Consider the following 14,537-nt stretch of genomic DNA (forward strand, 5'->3'; position numbering starts at 1 on the left):
ACCCAACTGGACATTTTAAAAAGTAATAAATTACAATGAGAAATGTAATCGTTTAGCCTATTACGTTTAACAACTTAAAGTGTCTGTTGTATGACAATTTCCACTTTGGTGGGCAATCTTGTCACACTCCCTAGCTTTAAGGGGAAAAGAGCAAAACATAACTTAGGGAATTCTTAAGATATTTCCCAATAATGAAAACAATCTACTAAAATTAAATGAAAATATTTTGAGAATGAGGCATTGCCTCGGAGTTATAAAAATATTTTGAGAATGAGACATAGTCTCGGAGTTGTGTGCACATGACAGTATAAATAAACATCTAATTTAACAATTAAATAAGCAAGTGATTTAACAATTAACTAAGTAAGTTATAAACACATAAATAGGACACATAAGGTAAACAAATAAGCACTTATAATATCATAAGAATGTTTCTAGGACTTTTCTAATGACTTGTCTTAAACATTCGACTTTGATACTAATCTATCACAACCCAACCTACGACGGAAATTTCGAGGCGCGAGCTTTGGTTCATAGCTCACAAGGTACTATCATGCAATTTAAATGTGACGATAACTAATTAATTAATTTAAAATTCAAATACAACAATTCAAGGAAATTACAAAACGAAATCAAATAATCTAGTATAAGTTTTAATCCTAAGGGTCATCTCTACTTGATCTTCATCTTGATATACAATCCAATTGATAACATACAAATGCATACAAAATAGATATTTTTTTGTAAACATGTTGCATAAGTAGATCACCAGTTTTTCTGATTACAATATTACAATATATAAATAAAGAGAAAAACTTGTAAGGCCTCAATCCCGGTGCCCTACTTTGACGGTTGATTTACTCATAAACACAATTCTAAATACAATTCTAAATACCAAGTTTACGGAGTGATCCTTGTTAGATCCATAGCAAGACCTACAGACGTCGTCTAAATCTTTCAAGTTTTGAACATTTTGGTAAAGTTGTATAGAAGTTGAACGGCCGAGGGAATTGTCGCACAATTTTTTTTGTAACTTCAAATATATATAAGAAATCCTCTCTGGGTTAAATTCATCGGTATAAGTGTGTTCTTTGGGAGAAAGTTTCTAATCTTCCATTTCTGGGGTTTACTTGTCTGAGTATTTGTTTATTCAACAGCGCCCATAGCTTTTCTCGTTGTTGCTTCTTCTGTCAAAATCGTTTATCATCGTTGCTTCTTCTATTCAGATCCTTTTTCTGCTATTCAGATCGGTTGTCGCCGTTGCTTCTTTTATTCAGATCCCTTGTCAATGTTTCTCTTGTATTTCAATCAGATTGGTTGTCATCGTTGGTCCTTCTGTTCAGATCTCTTGCCCGCTGTTCAGATCCGCTGTCGCCGTTGCTCATTCTATTTAGATCCCCTATCTTTACAGGTGGAAATCAAAAACATATAACCCATGGCGATTGATTTCTATATACTTCACCTACTTCTACTTCCACCATCACATGATAACGTTTTTCTAAGCTTTAGTTCTGGTATGATCGCCGTAACCTAACCTTTTTGTTAATTTGATGATTAGTATTTAGCCTTTATATTAACGCAATTATTAGTATTTAGCATGGTTATTAAAAGCACTGCGCTTTGACGCCTATGTGACTTTTCAGGAAAAATCGGTGGTACACCGACGACCATGACTTAAGGTGCTATTTTTGGAGAAAAAACGGAAATTCCTTATTTTTTAACTTTTCTTTTAATCTTAATTTTATCTGATTTTCTTTGATTTGTCTCTTAAACAACTTACCCAAAATTCACTGGATTAACAAAATTAAATCTAATCTCTATCTTCTCTCCCTGTAATTAACGACAATTGATTGTACATGCATGAGGTTAGTATGTTTTCACTTCTATTAACTATGAAGAAGATGCACGATGAAGATGTTTTGTTTTAACTTGCATGTTAAAGTTATGAATTTGAATTATGAACTTTCTTGTTAAAGTTGTGGGGTGGAAATAAGAAATGTTTGTAATAAATATCGATTTCGAATAGACTAATTAGAATATGTTAAGTTTTAGTGATCCCATTTTCTATTTTATTTTTTATAAATCTTTTATTACTTTATGAATATTTTGCTTTGAGTATGAACAATTTGGTTATTTTGGGTTTTCAAATGATTTTGGTACTTTATGTTGAGGATTATGCTTTTTAAAATATTTTGGTATTCGAATAAAGTGATATTAGCTATTACAAATTTAGTTGTGAATTTTTTTTATTTATGTACGCTTTTTTTAGGCCCGCGCTTTTAAAAATTTGCGTCTTGCGCTTAGCCCAAGGGGGAGGCCCTGTGTGACTTAAGTGTGCCTATCGCAATTTTCAACTGTGGTATTTAGTAAATAATATTTATTGCATCACAGTTTTTGTTGAAGTATGAGAATAAAGTTTAAAACATGATTTAATCCGACCTGAAATTTCCATATTTGAATTGTGAGCTCAAGAAAAAAAAAATGAGAAGTCATGTGAGTAAGGGTCTGCTTGGTAGAGGGTTAAATGAATGAATGGAAAAGGGGAGTGTAATGAAATATTATCATTATTTTATCATATTTGGTTAATCTATAGGAATTAAATGAGTTATTACCTTTTGTTGTTTGGTAGAAAAAATGTAGGAATAAAAGACAAATGACAACATAACCCTACATCAAAATAAAGAAAATTTTCCAAAATGAAAAAATAAAATGACGCCGATGGTGGAGATGGCGAAGGTGGTGGTGGCGGTGACGACGGTGGTGTGGCGGTGAAAATGGTGGTGGTGGAAACGGTGCCTGTGGTGGCGGTGGCCAGATGGTGGTGGTGGTGGTGGTGCTGTTGAGAGAGTAGGGTGAAAGATGAATGAAATGAAAATAAAAATGAGGGGAGTGCGAAGGAATGAGATTTCTTGTGGAATTGTTGATTCCATTTCATTGACCAACTAAACACCCTTTTTTCATCCCCTCACATTGATTTATTTCATTCTCGCATACCAAAAGCCACCTAATGGTTTTTGTTGGTAATTAAAATCATTGGAATTGAAAATACTAATTTATTATGGACTGAACATGAAGACACAAATTATAAACTACTCATTTTATTGAATCTGATTGTTTACCATGATTACTCATTAATACTTTGTGAACCAGTGCCTCCTAGTTTCCTTCGTATGATGTGATGAAAGAGAAACAATTCATTGTAACCAAACTTAGACTAAATTACCAATTGGACCGACTTACCTTAATACATATGAGAAAAACTAAACTTAATAAATCCAACACATAATTAATAATAATGTTATGTTATCAGATGATATCTGTTGCATAACTCTCTAAGTAATTGTATCCTACAACTATTAAATTACATAATATAGGATAGCACACCACAGCACAACACAACATAGCAGAACCTAACATATATAAGGAAGCACATCATATCATAGTAAATTTCTTATAGCAACTAACCATCAAATTGCATATATATTTACAAAAGTCTTCAGAGAAAAAGTTGTGTATTTTCAATAAATGTGAATCATTAGCTGCTCTATCTTATTGTTCTTTGTTAATCAGTTACTCATATTCCAACAGTAATTGCTGGGGCCATCCTGAAAGGTGGCGGTGTTGAGCTTCTTCTAGGTCTTGCAACATCTTTGAAAGAAGGGATCCAAAAAGAAGCAACAAAGGTTGAATCTTTCGTGTTTTTTTTTGTTTTGTTTTATTTATCACAAGAAAGAGTATTTCTTAGGGCAGTTTAATAAAATAATTGTTTATTGTAGACAACCGCAAATCTTTTGGTGGATCCGGCTTTTGCAATATCTATGAACAGATGGGTGGCTGGAGAGGCCGCTACAGAGATTTGGAATCTTTCTGCTAGTGATGAGCATCAGGTTTTCGGTTTTATTATTTGTTGGTCAAATTTCAAAACTTTAACTCTTGCTTTAATCTTTATTAATACAGGCAATGTTAATCAAGGGAGCTATTGTTGAATCTGGTGCTATTAAAGCTTTAGTCGATACCGGCACGTCTCTTGATCTTGTGTCACATGCACATTGGCAACCGATGATGAGTGTGGCATGAAATTGCAGCAGTCGGTGGTATTAATGCTTTAGTAACACTAGCTCGTGATGAAAGCGCAACGGCGTGCAAAAAGAGGTAATAATATGATATTTATTTTGATATTAATTAATGTGTATAATGAAATAAATATCAATAAATGTGATATCTTATTATGGTACAGGTGGGCCGAGCATTGCCTTTTTTAACAATTGATGATAATAACCGAGAACACATTGCATTAGCTGGCAGTTCAAACTTTCAGTGTGCCGCATTTGCTCTTTTTCAGGTTAAACTCAACATTCCTCTTACTATAACAAAACTAGATATTTATAGATTCTGATTATAAATTAAATTACAGTTTACCGTTCAGGGTGTGTGGTATGCAAGCCACCATGTGAACCTGTTACAAGAGTCGGGTGCATCGGGTTCTTAGGGCCACCTCCGCTGCAACTACTGGTCCGTTAGAAGCGAAGATATTTGCAAAAATTGTGCTCAGGAACCTGGAGCACCAATAGATGTCTTCAGCATATAAATGTTGCAGATCAAGTTTGAAAGTAATATAGTCAACAACCATACTCTTTTCTCTCATCACCGCAATACTATGCTTACGGGTCGCGGCCGGCACGTTGTTAGGTCAGGGGTTATAGGTAGAGATCATATATTGGATAAGATTGGAAAATATGGGCAGTACGCAACATGAGTTTTAGTTGTTTATTTTTTTATTAAGAAGTAGCAGTAGCTTTGTTATATATAGCTCTTTTATTTCCAACTTTATAATTCAACTGTAACTGAAGTTGAAATAAACATCAGAAAGTACGTTCCACAGTATATATGTGTTGCCTAACCAGGCCTATACTCCATTCCGTTTTTAAAAATTATTGGTAAAATTACAAAATTAATGATAAAATAAATCAAAGAATTATTGTTAAAACCAAGTCAAACGAAGCCTTAACTGCAAGAAAGTTGAAAGAAACTTCATGGCATGAAAGTAAGGGAGTCCTATGTGGCAAGAAAGTAACCGAGAAGTAATTAATGAAACAATTGTTTCAACGAAAGAAGTAATTAATGAAAAATTATGTAACCTTCCGAGTTTTGTTTGGTATTTAAATGAATCGGGTTTAATTGAATTTTAGATGAAGAACGTAATTATTTAAAGTATGAGAGGGCTAAGTGTCATTAGATGAAAATTTAAACCAGAAAACCATGCCTATACGTTAAGCACATCTCATGCTATAATCATCTTGGCCTCTACATCAAGTTTTAGAGAGAGAGAGAGAGAAATACCATTACAGCCCCATCATTTTTGAGTGAACAACCTGCAAAGATCAGATGACTTCCGAAGATCTAATCATTGGATCGGTCTCAAATTTTAGCAGCATTTTCCTAGTATATAAATGAAGATTTCCACCGCCAAAAGTCGGGAATCTAATGATAGAACCGTAACAGTGAAAAATGAAGATTAACGGTGACTGTTCGAGCTTTCCAGCCACCGTAGCGGCGGAAACTAGATGGGTTCGTAGATCTTGACGAGACGGTTCCGTGGCCACATGAATCGCCTAAATCGGAGCTTGTTTGATATAGTTTTGGGCTATTTGAGTGTTTTCAATAATAAACCTCAAATGTACGTTTTTATTAAAAATGTTTACTTTTCCTGTACGGATTTGCATGAAACTGATTGGATGATAAATCGGGTCACGATTAAAGATAAAGTAACGATCTTTATAATAAACGAGCTATTTGGAGTAGTTCGTGTTAATTGAGTATAGTTTCGTTCTTAAAAAGAATGGGTATACACGTAATAGGTTAGACTCGAAACTTGGTGTAGTGATAATTCAGTGGGGATAGATTTATAAAGTTTAGATCTTGACATCGTTTAAGGTTCGGGTAATGACAAATGCATTATGGGTTTTGCGGTTACGGGCTTGTGAGTGCGAGTTGAGCCTTGCGATTGCGAACCGGGCTTCCGAGTGAGATCCGGATCTTGCGAGTGCAAACCGGGTCTTGCGAATGCGTAAGCGATCCGGGTAAAATATTATATTTTAGTTGGTGAGATGAAAAGAAATACTTTTTAAATGTTGATAAAAGAAAATAACTAAACGAAAACCGAATAATGCATAAGCGAGTCAAATTCATTTCTATAAACTAACACTAATGTTAAACTAACTTTAACATAGTATCATGTTCTAAATGACCTGAACATGCAGGAAAATAACATAAACATACCCGATGATTGAGCACGAGAATAAAAGAAAACTTGACTTGATCGGTTTGACTTTAAAAAGTCAAAATTGAATAATACTCCAAGTTAGCAAGAAAAACAAAAGAATATTCGTGAATTTTTATGTGGCAAAGAATGAGAAGAAAAGGAGCTCTATTTAGAGGTAAACATGGCTAGAAAAGTTTGCAAAAGAGTTAAAGTATATCAAGAGCATTAACGGGCTCTTTAAGTCTTTGATTAGATCATTGACTCAATAAATTGAACTAAAAACAAGGTTTGAATGCATAATTAGTCAAAATTAAATGGTTAACTATAATGTTTGACCCAAAAGTTGAGGATTCTCATAATATGAAGTAAGAAAACAAGTCTAGGTGATGGAATAAAGTCTAAGTGAGTCAAGACGCTTGAAATTAGGTGAGGACGATCATAACAAATACATCATATACTTGAACCATAAATAACATAAAAATAAATACTTTCATTAATAAATGCGTATCAAATTATATCAAAATTTTAAAATGGGTCAGGTTTCGGGTTTGAAAACTGACGAATGTTGTGTGTGCGTGCGTGCGTGCATACGTACGTATGTGTGTACGTATGCATACATGCATGTATGTATGTATGTATGTATGTATGTATGTATGTATATGCATGCATGCATGTATGTATGTATGTATGTATGTATGTATGTATATGCATGCATGTATGTATGTATGTATGCATGCATGCATGCATGTATGTAAAGACACACAAAGAAGGATGAGCTATTTATCATGTTGAACCTTTCTTGCCAAACTTGTTCCAACACTTCATCTGCTGGGAGTTTGACAACAGCACAGGAGAAGCAGTCATTCACTACAAAGACACGCACCACCTCCGATTCTTTGATGAGCATGAGCTGCCTGCCCTTATTAAAGAAGATTTGTTAAAGTTGTACAACTCCCCACTAGGAACAGTCGAAGATATCCAAATGGACAACACGAATGGAAAAGTTGATAAGTTCAACAAGTGTGTGCATTATCTTATTGACAATCAGCTATTCAACTGTGAATCCGGCTTCGACTATGAGAATGACTGAAGATAGAAGCTAACAGATCAAAATACGAAATACTAGGGGGGAGATTGTAGGGCCTGTTTTATAATTTAGTTTTGTGTATTTGTTTGATCTAATTCACGGTGTATTTTGTTAGCTTGTCGATTTTGTTTGTTGTATGTTTGGCCTGAGGCCATGTATTGAGAGCCCATTGGGCATTTATAATGAAAGATTAGTATGTCATGTCTTCACCTATGTGAGGTGAAGCATGCACATACTAAACCAACCTTTTGAATATAATCTTATCCACATCTCACCAACTCTGTCCCTACTCCCTCTTTCTTACCATTTTAGGTAACAACAAACACAAACAAGATCTGAGAACTTGGTTGCTTACTAGTGATTTTCGCAAGCTAGTAAGTGAGCTTGATTCAAGAACTTAGTTGCTTGATCCGCTTTTAGGACCTACATGAACTTCTATGTGCATAGATTTGCTAGTAAATGAAAACAAAATGGATATCATTACTAAGCCACAACATCAATTTAGCGGGAAGGAAACACAACGCTACGATAAAAACTATATCGAGCTCTACTAACAACTAAGGGCCAATCGATTATGCCACAACTCGACAATCTGGGTTTTGTTCGTTCGTTCCATGTATGTTGTCTCAGCTGACAATGCATGTATGCATACATACATGCATACATACATACATACATACATGATTATGGTATGCTGGCAGTGAGATATATTAGAGAGCCAATCATTGATCGATAAAGATGTTGATCAATTGGTTTTCCATATGGATCTGGAGCTAGCACTGGTCTGGTAGCAATCAGAGTGAGGAAATGAGTGGACTCCTTGAATCCAAATTTTTGAACTATGTCACGAACGTATTTCTCTTGATGTATTAAAATCATGTCCGCTTTTTGTTCAACTTAAAGTCCCAAAAAGAAAGACATCTCCCCCAATGAGCTCATCTCAAACCGGCTTTGAATGACCTGAGCAAACTCTCTACATAGTTTATCATATGTGGATCTAAAGATAATGTCGTTAACATAAACTTGGACCAGAATATGATCATCCTTCACCTTCTTGATAAAGAATGTTTGATCGATAACACCTTTTCTATAGCTGTTCTTCAATAAATGTTCTACTAAAGTGGCTTACCACGCACAAGGTGCCTGGTGAAGGCCATAAGAGCTTTATCAAGACGATAAGCATGTTTAGGACGATCGGTATCTTCAAAACCCGGTGGTTGCTTAACAAAAATCACCTCCTTCACTTTCCCATACAAGAAGTCAATCTTCACATCCTTTTGTTACACTTTGAATTCCATGTGTGAAGCATATGCCTAGAAGAGACAGATTGCCTCATGCCTCGCCATAGGATCATAGACCTCATCGTAATCAAGATCTTCATGTTAAGAGAAACCTTGAACCACCAATCTTGCCTTGTTTCTTATTATCACCCCTTATCATCTTTCTTGTTCCTGAATACCCATCTTGTCCCAATAGCCTTTTTGTTTTCTGGTTTCTTAACTAGCCTTAACACATTGAGCTTCTTGAACTATAAAAGCTCATCTTGCATAGCTTCAACGCACAAGTTTTCCTTCATATCTACCTTGTAGTCCTTCGGTTCAACCTGTGAAATAAAACAAGCAAAAGAGACATATGTTAATGGTACGAGACTTGCTCCTTGTTTGGATGCCAGCAGAAGGAAAACCAATGATGTTTTCTGTGGGATGTCTTCGATGGATGGGCAGTTGAGGTATGTCATATACGAGGGTGGCAGCTTTTGCTTGAATATTAACCGTCAATTCTCAACCAAATAAAATATGCGTGGAACATTAATTAAGGCATCATTGGCTGATTGAATATAGTCAGGTTGATCAACCAGATGTTCTTGTGGAATTGGTTCATCCCAGAGATGTTCAGCATAAGGAACAACAACTGTATTAACCAGAGTTGATGCAGTGTTGTCGTAGATAACACCCCGACTAAAGCGGAATACGCTTGAGTTTGATGTACAGATTGCTCAAAACACATGTGTTACTATTAAGTGACAATATTCCCATTAATTGATTCAAACAACAAGTACACAAGTTTGGAAGTAAAATAAATACAAAGAAATAGACATTTAGGCAACTTGTCCATTTATGTTGAATATCCTAAGTACTAATGTCTTCCTCTCGTATTCTCTTCTAATAAAGGTACCTGCAGCGTATATATAAAATAAAGTCAACTAAATGAATAGTTGGTGAGCTTCCACAGTTTGATATAAGTACATAAAAATCATACAATTCCATGTACAAGTGTAAATGAGCAAGTAAAGTCCTTTCTAGTTGGGATTGTGCACCAACATACTTGGATAATGAGACCATTTTCCACTCATAACAATAAATGTCTTGTGTGTAAAAGGAGGCGCATGATCATACTATCTTGTAGTAATCCATGCACGTAATCTTTGAGCAATTAAGCAAATAAACACACAAGTCCATGTGACGAATTGTAGTTTGTAAATAATGAATAAACGAAAATATAATTTGGATAAGATATATATGCTACCCCCAAAAGTAGTAAAAGAGTAAAAAAGGGGTGTGAGAAACTCACATTGAAGTCGAAAACAAATTTGAAATAAAATTGAAAGCGTGTAAAAAGAACCGAAGCAATTGAACTTCACGAATTAGAATAAAAAGTATAAAATAAAATATTAACTAACTAATAAAAGTAAATAAATCGGTTTGCCGGATTTTAGAAATGTTGAATGTATATTTTATCATTTTATGGAGCTTTGATAATATAATATTATGTTTAAGCTTTAACGAATTTTAACGAATTGTTAATTTAATATTACTTTAAATTATGAGATAATATCAGGTTTGAATATTATAGCGTTTATGGAGTTTGGATGTTAACGGTATATTTTATTTTAACAAATGAATATGTTAACGAATTTCAAGGTTTAACAAACGAAAATATGTATACAAATATATATATATATATGTTAACGAATTTTAAGGTTTAACAAACGAAAATATGTATATATATATATATATACATATATATATAAGTTAAACTAGTTTTAAACGATCTTGACGGGTTTGAAATTTATAACATTTATGAATTATGGGTCATAACGGAATTTTAGCTTGAAAATAATTATGTTAGTGTATTATAAAGTTTAACGAAATAATGATATTTAATATAATATTAATCGGGTATACACGGATTTTAACGGAACCAAAAGTTAGGTTTTAGGTAACAAAAAATGATAAATATAGTCCATAATAAATTTTACTTAACTTAAAAAGTAGTTTTATTTAATTTAAAATGATTTATAAAAAAAATATAGTTTAATATGATTAATATAACATGATTTAAAAAGATGTAAAAAGATGTTGCAATGAACTGGGTTCGAACCCGAGTCTCCATGACCACGACAACAATACACAACCACTAGACTGGACATGCTTTCTGTTTATGTAACAAAACAGAAAAGTTAAAAATCAAATTATAATTTCCTTCATCTTCCTCACATAAATCCTAGGATTTCAATTCTTTTAATCCGTTCAATGTTTGATCGATTTACATTAGGGGTTTCGTTAATCGGCTAAAAACTATAACAATTCATATAAAAATTACCTTGTATCGTTACAAATTGACGAAGAACCATTGTTGGCCGGAGTCGGAATAAAACGAACAGATTATAGGTTATAGAGAGTGTTTTAGAAGGTTCAGATGGTTGGGACGAGTTTAGTTGAGGTTAAGGATCTTATTTATACTATCAATTGGAGCGATTAGTGATTATTTCGAGTTATCAATGTTTTGATAATAATCCAACGGTCTTGGTGATTAATACGAGTTTATTAGGTTGTTAATGATGGAATTAATCGTGTATTAATGTTTAAAATTAGTGGAGAAGTCATTTAAGATGGATTAACTGATCAAACGGATATTATAACGTGATGGTTGGGTTTTCCGGCCGCCGGATGTTTCTGCAGGAAAAAACGGGCTACCAGGGGTGGGGGCTGGGGTGATTATATGATATTATAATATTATTTTGAAAACTAATTTACATATTGGCCCCTTATACTATTATGTTATAATAAAACATATTAAAACTTTAATTGCAATTTAACCCTTATACCTTTAGATATTACATAATGGTGATAAAAGTTACCAAGTTGGATTATTCTCGTATTATACTTGGAGAGCTGGGGATTCGTTTAAGTAAAATTTTAGTTACTGGACTTTTGTAATTTAAACGAAACGAATAGAAAACAATTGAATTATAACTTGAATTATTGAGAATATTGTATTGATAATAAACAAAAGATACGATTACATCGAGACATCAAAACGTGTCGGTTAACGAACATAATAGAAATACATAGGATGAAACTTGTAATATATATTTATATTTATACATATATTTATAAATAAGACCGAAAATTTAAAACGGGTTGGATTTTCGGGTTTGAAAAGTAACGAATGTTACATCAAATTCACCAGGTTCCTCAGCAGTATCTTGATCGACTTCATCTGAAGAGGGAGGTGTGGCAACAGATTCTACCACATTCGGTGATGCTTGAACATTTGCAGAAGAATCTGTCTGAGGTTGTTCCACATTAACAGAGGCCAGGTATGAGTCATCTGAATCAGAATCATATACATCTTCGACAACAACCAAATCAGTTGAATCATCAGATTGAGGAGCAGGGTTATTAACAACTGGATTGTTATTTTCTGGTTGGGGAACTGCAAGTGGTACAACTCTGTTGGAAGGCCCAATAGATAGAGTCACGTTAGACAAACTGTTGATTATTGATTGCAACAACAGAGGTTCATGTAGAGAACATGGAACTTGAGTGTTTGTAGATGGTGGTGTAGACATGCCAAAGAACTGGTTGAACAAGTAGTCGTAGACAAACAACCAGTCGGGTCCCGTGCGAGCATAAGTAGCGTTCAGCTCTTGCCAGTCAATATTGAAGGATTCCAGTATCAGCTTAGTCTTCTTATTGTAGACATGATAATTGGTTTTTTCTGGGAGTGTATCCAACAAAATAACACTCATAGGCCTTTTCAGCAAACTTGGGATCAAGCTGAGCACATGTATGGAGTAGGGTGCATGGACATCCAAATGTTTTAAAGTAATTGACTTGCGGCTTTGTATTTTAGTAGACTTAAAATGGAGTCTTCTTCAAACACTTGTTAATGATCACACGGCTTTGAATGAAGCAAGCAGCATTGATAGCTTCACCCCAAAAGAACAATGGAAGTTTGGAATCTGACAACATGGTTCTAGCAACTTCAATCACTGTTTGGTTGCGATGTTCAACAACTCCATTTTGTTGCGGAGTATAAGGTTCACTGAAATGGCGATCTATTCCATGTGAACTGCTGAAGTCATCCACAGTTCTGTTACAAGATTTTGTCTCATTGTCGCTTCTGATACAGTTCACCTGTTTGTCTGTCTGCCTCTCCACAAGTGTAATGAAGTTGATAAAAAATTGAGTGGTTTCATCCTTGTGCCCTAAAATGAAAGTCCAATTGAAACGAGAATAATCATTAGTAATCGCAGGACAATGAGCTTTTTGGTCGATTGCCAATGGATGAATAGGACTATATAAATCCATATGTAACGGCTGAAGAATGGAATATATGGAGTTAATCGTCTTGGGCTTGTGAGGAATCTTGTGTTTCTTGCATCTAGAGCACAAAATACATTTTTCAATGCAAGAGAAAGTTTTAGCAGGCAATCCCCTCACATGCTCACCTTTGACCAGTTTTTAAAGTTTACGTGGCCAAGACGTCTATGCCATAGAGATGAGTTATTCTCCGAGGCCTTAGATATTAAACATGAAGCATTCCTACGTGAGTAAGAGATATTCATGTCCAATATATAAGCATCATTGTGCCTCGAAGTACGCATCAAGATCCATTCCCTTGGGACTTTGAAACCTAGTTTTAGAATCAAGTATTCATTTTCTATGAATAACGTCGAGTATTATCGATCGCAGATTTGTGAGATACTAAGCAGATTATGATTCAGTTGCTCCACCAAATTGACGCCATCAAACGTCAGGATTCCATTTGACACTCTTCCCCACTTTGTGATGTTTCCTCCCACGTCATCGGCAAATGAAACGTGTCCTCCATCAAACGGTTTAACTTTGAATAGTAAGGACTAGTCTCCCATCATGTGTCGGGTACAGCCACTATCTAGGTACCAAATCCTGTTGATAGACCTTCTTGACTGACCCTACACACATTAATAGTTTAATTAGACATGGGTTCCCGAAACTTAGTTGTCATGAGAAGATCGACCACAGAGTTACCGGATTTTATTTTAGGGTCAAGAATTATAAAGTATTGGGATATGTCAGAAGAACAATACTTAGGAACCCATGCAGGTGCATGTTTCCTGGATTTGGAAGACTTTGACTATCTTCTTTTTGGTTTTAAAACAAAATCCTCAAATTTCTCAATCTTTGGATTCCTTTTCTTGTTTCTTTTTGGTGAGTCCTTTGACTTTTCATTCCTAGAACTCCTTTTTGATCTTTCCTTTTTGTTATCCAAAAAGGTGGTTTACTGGTTTTCTGTTTTTGGATCTCACGTCCATTTCACTGGCAGAACTATTAGTTTGATCAGTTCTCGTTCTTGGGCTTGGTGTAGCCCGAGAACGGAATTGATTAAATTGAATGTTCATTTCTCTTTTCTTTGTATGCCAGTTCTTGCAATGTCTTGCAAGGTGAGATGGGTTACCACAAACAAAACAAAGTTTCTAGAATCCCTTCAGTTTTTAATTGAGTTTAGCAATATCATTATTGTGAGTTTTAATCCTAGTGGCAAATATCTTTTCATCGTTCTTGTAATCATCATTCTGACATCTAAGACTGAGTTTTTCATATATTGAGGCAGCATTATGAGTTCTATAGTTCCTAACTTTATCAATACGAGCTTGAGTGCAAAGTATATGTACCTCGGGAATGTCGGAGGTTGATTGAGGTGTTTCAGCAGCATGGCTTGATGAGGTACTGGCTTCATTTGAAAATGCCATCTCGACAAAGGTCAGAGGATTGATCAGCTCTTCAAATTGGTTGTCTTTTTAATATGATTTTGTTCATTCAATTGTCATGGTGATAATTTCCTTTGAGCTTGACTTGGAGTTCCCTTTGGATGTGTTTCCTTGACCGATTCTTGGAACTCTTGATTTTGAGGAGTAGC

The 14,537-nt window shown here is 34.7% G+C and overlaps 1 protein-coding gene across 1 annotated transcript; it reads left to right on the top strand.

Annotated features, from left to right (window-relative positions):
• Window positions 1-1,433: 1,433 nt before the first annotated feature.
• On the top strand, window positions 1,434-4,077 carry LOC143620925 (uncharacterized). The gene is made up of 4 exons (XM_077092497.1): window positions 1,434-1,514; window positions 3,589-3,683; window positions 3,777-3,887; window positions 3,973-4,077. The coding sequence occupies exons 1-4, from the start codon at window positions 1,436-1,438 to the stop codon at window positions 4,075-4,077; spliced, it is 390 nt and encodes a 129-aa protein (XP_076948612.1). The 5' UTR covers window positions 1,434-1,435.
• Window positions 4,078-14,537: the final 10,460 nt, after the last annotated feature.

The sequence above is a fragment of the Bidens hawaiensis genome, unplaced genomic scaffold (genome assembly GCF_021521415.1).
Source record: "Bidens hawaiensis isolate Kalapana, Puna unplaced genomic scaffold, B.hawaiensis_p1.1 tig00000326_1, whole genome shotgun sequence".
NCBI classification, from domain to species: domain Eukaryota; kingdom Viridiplantae; phylum Streptophyta; class Magnoliopsida; order Asterales; family Asteraceae; genus Bidens; species Bidens hawaiensis.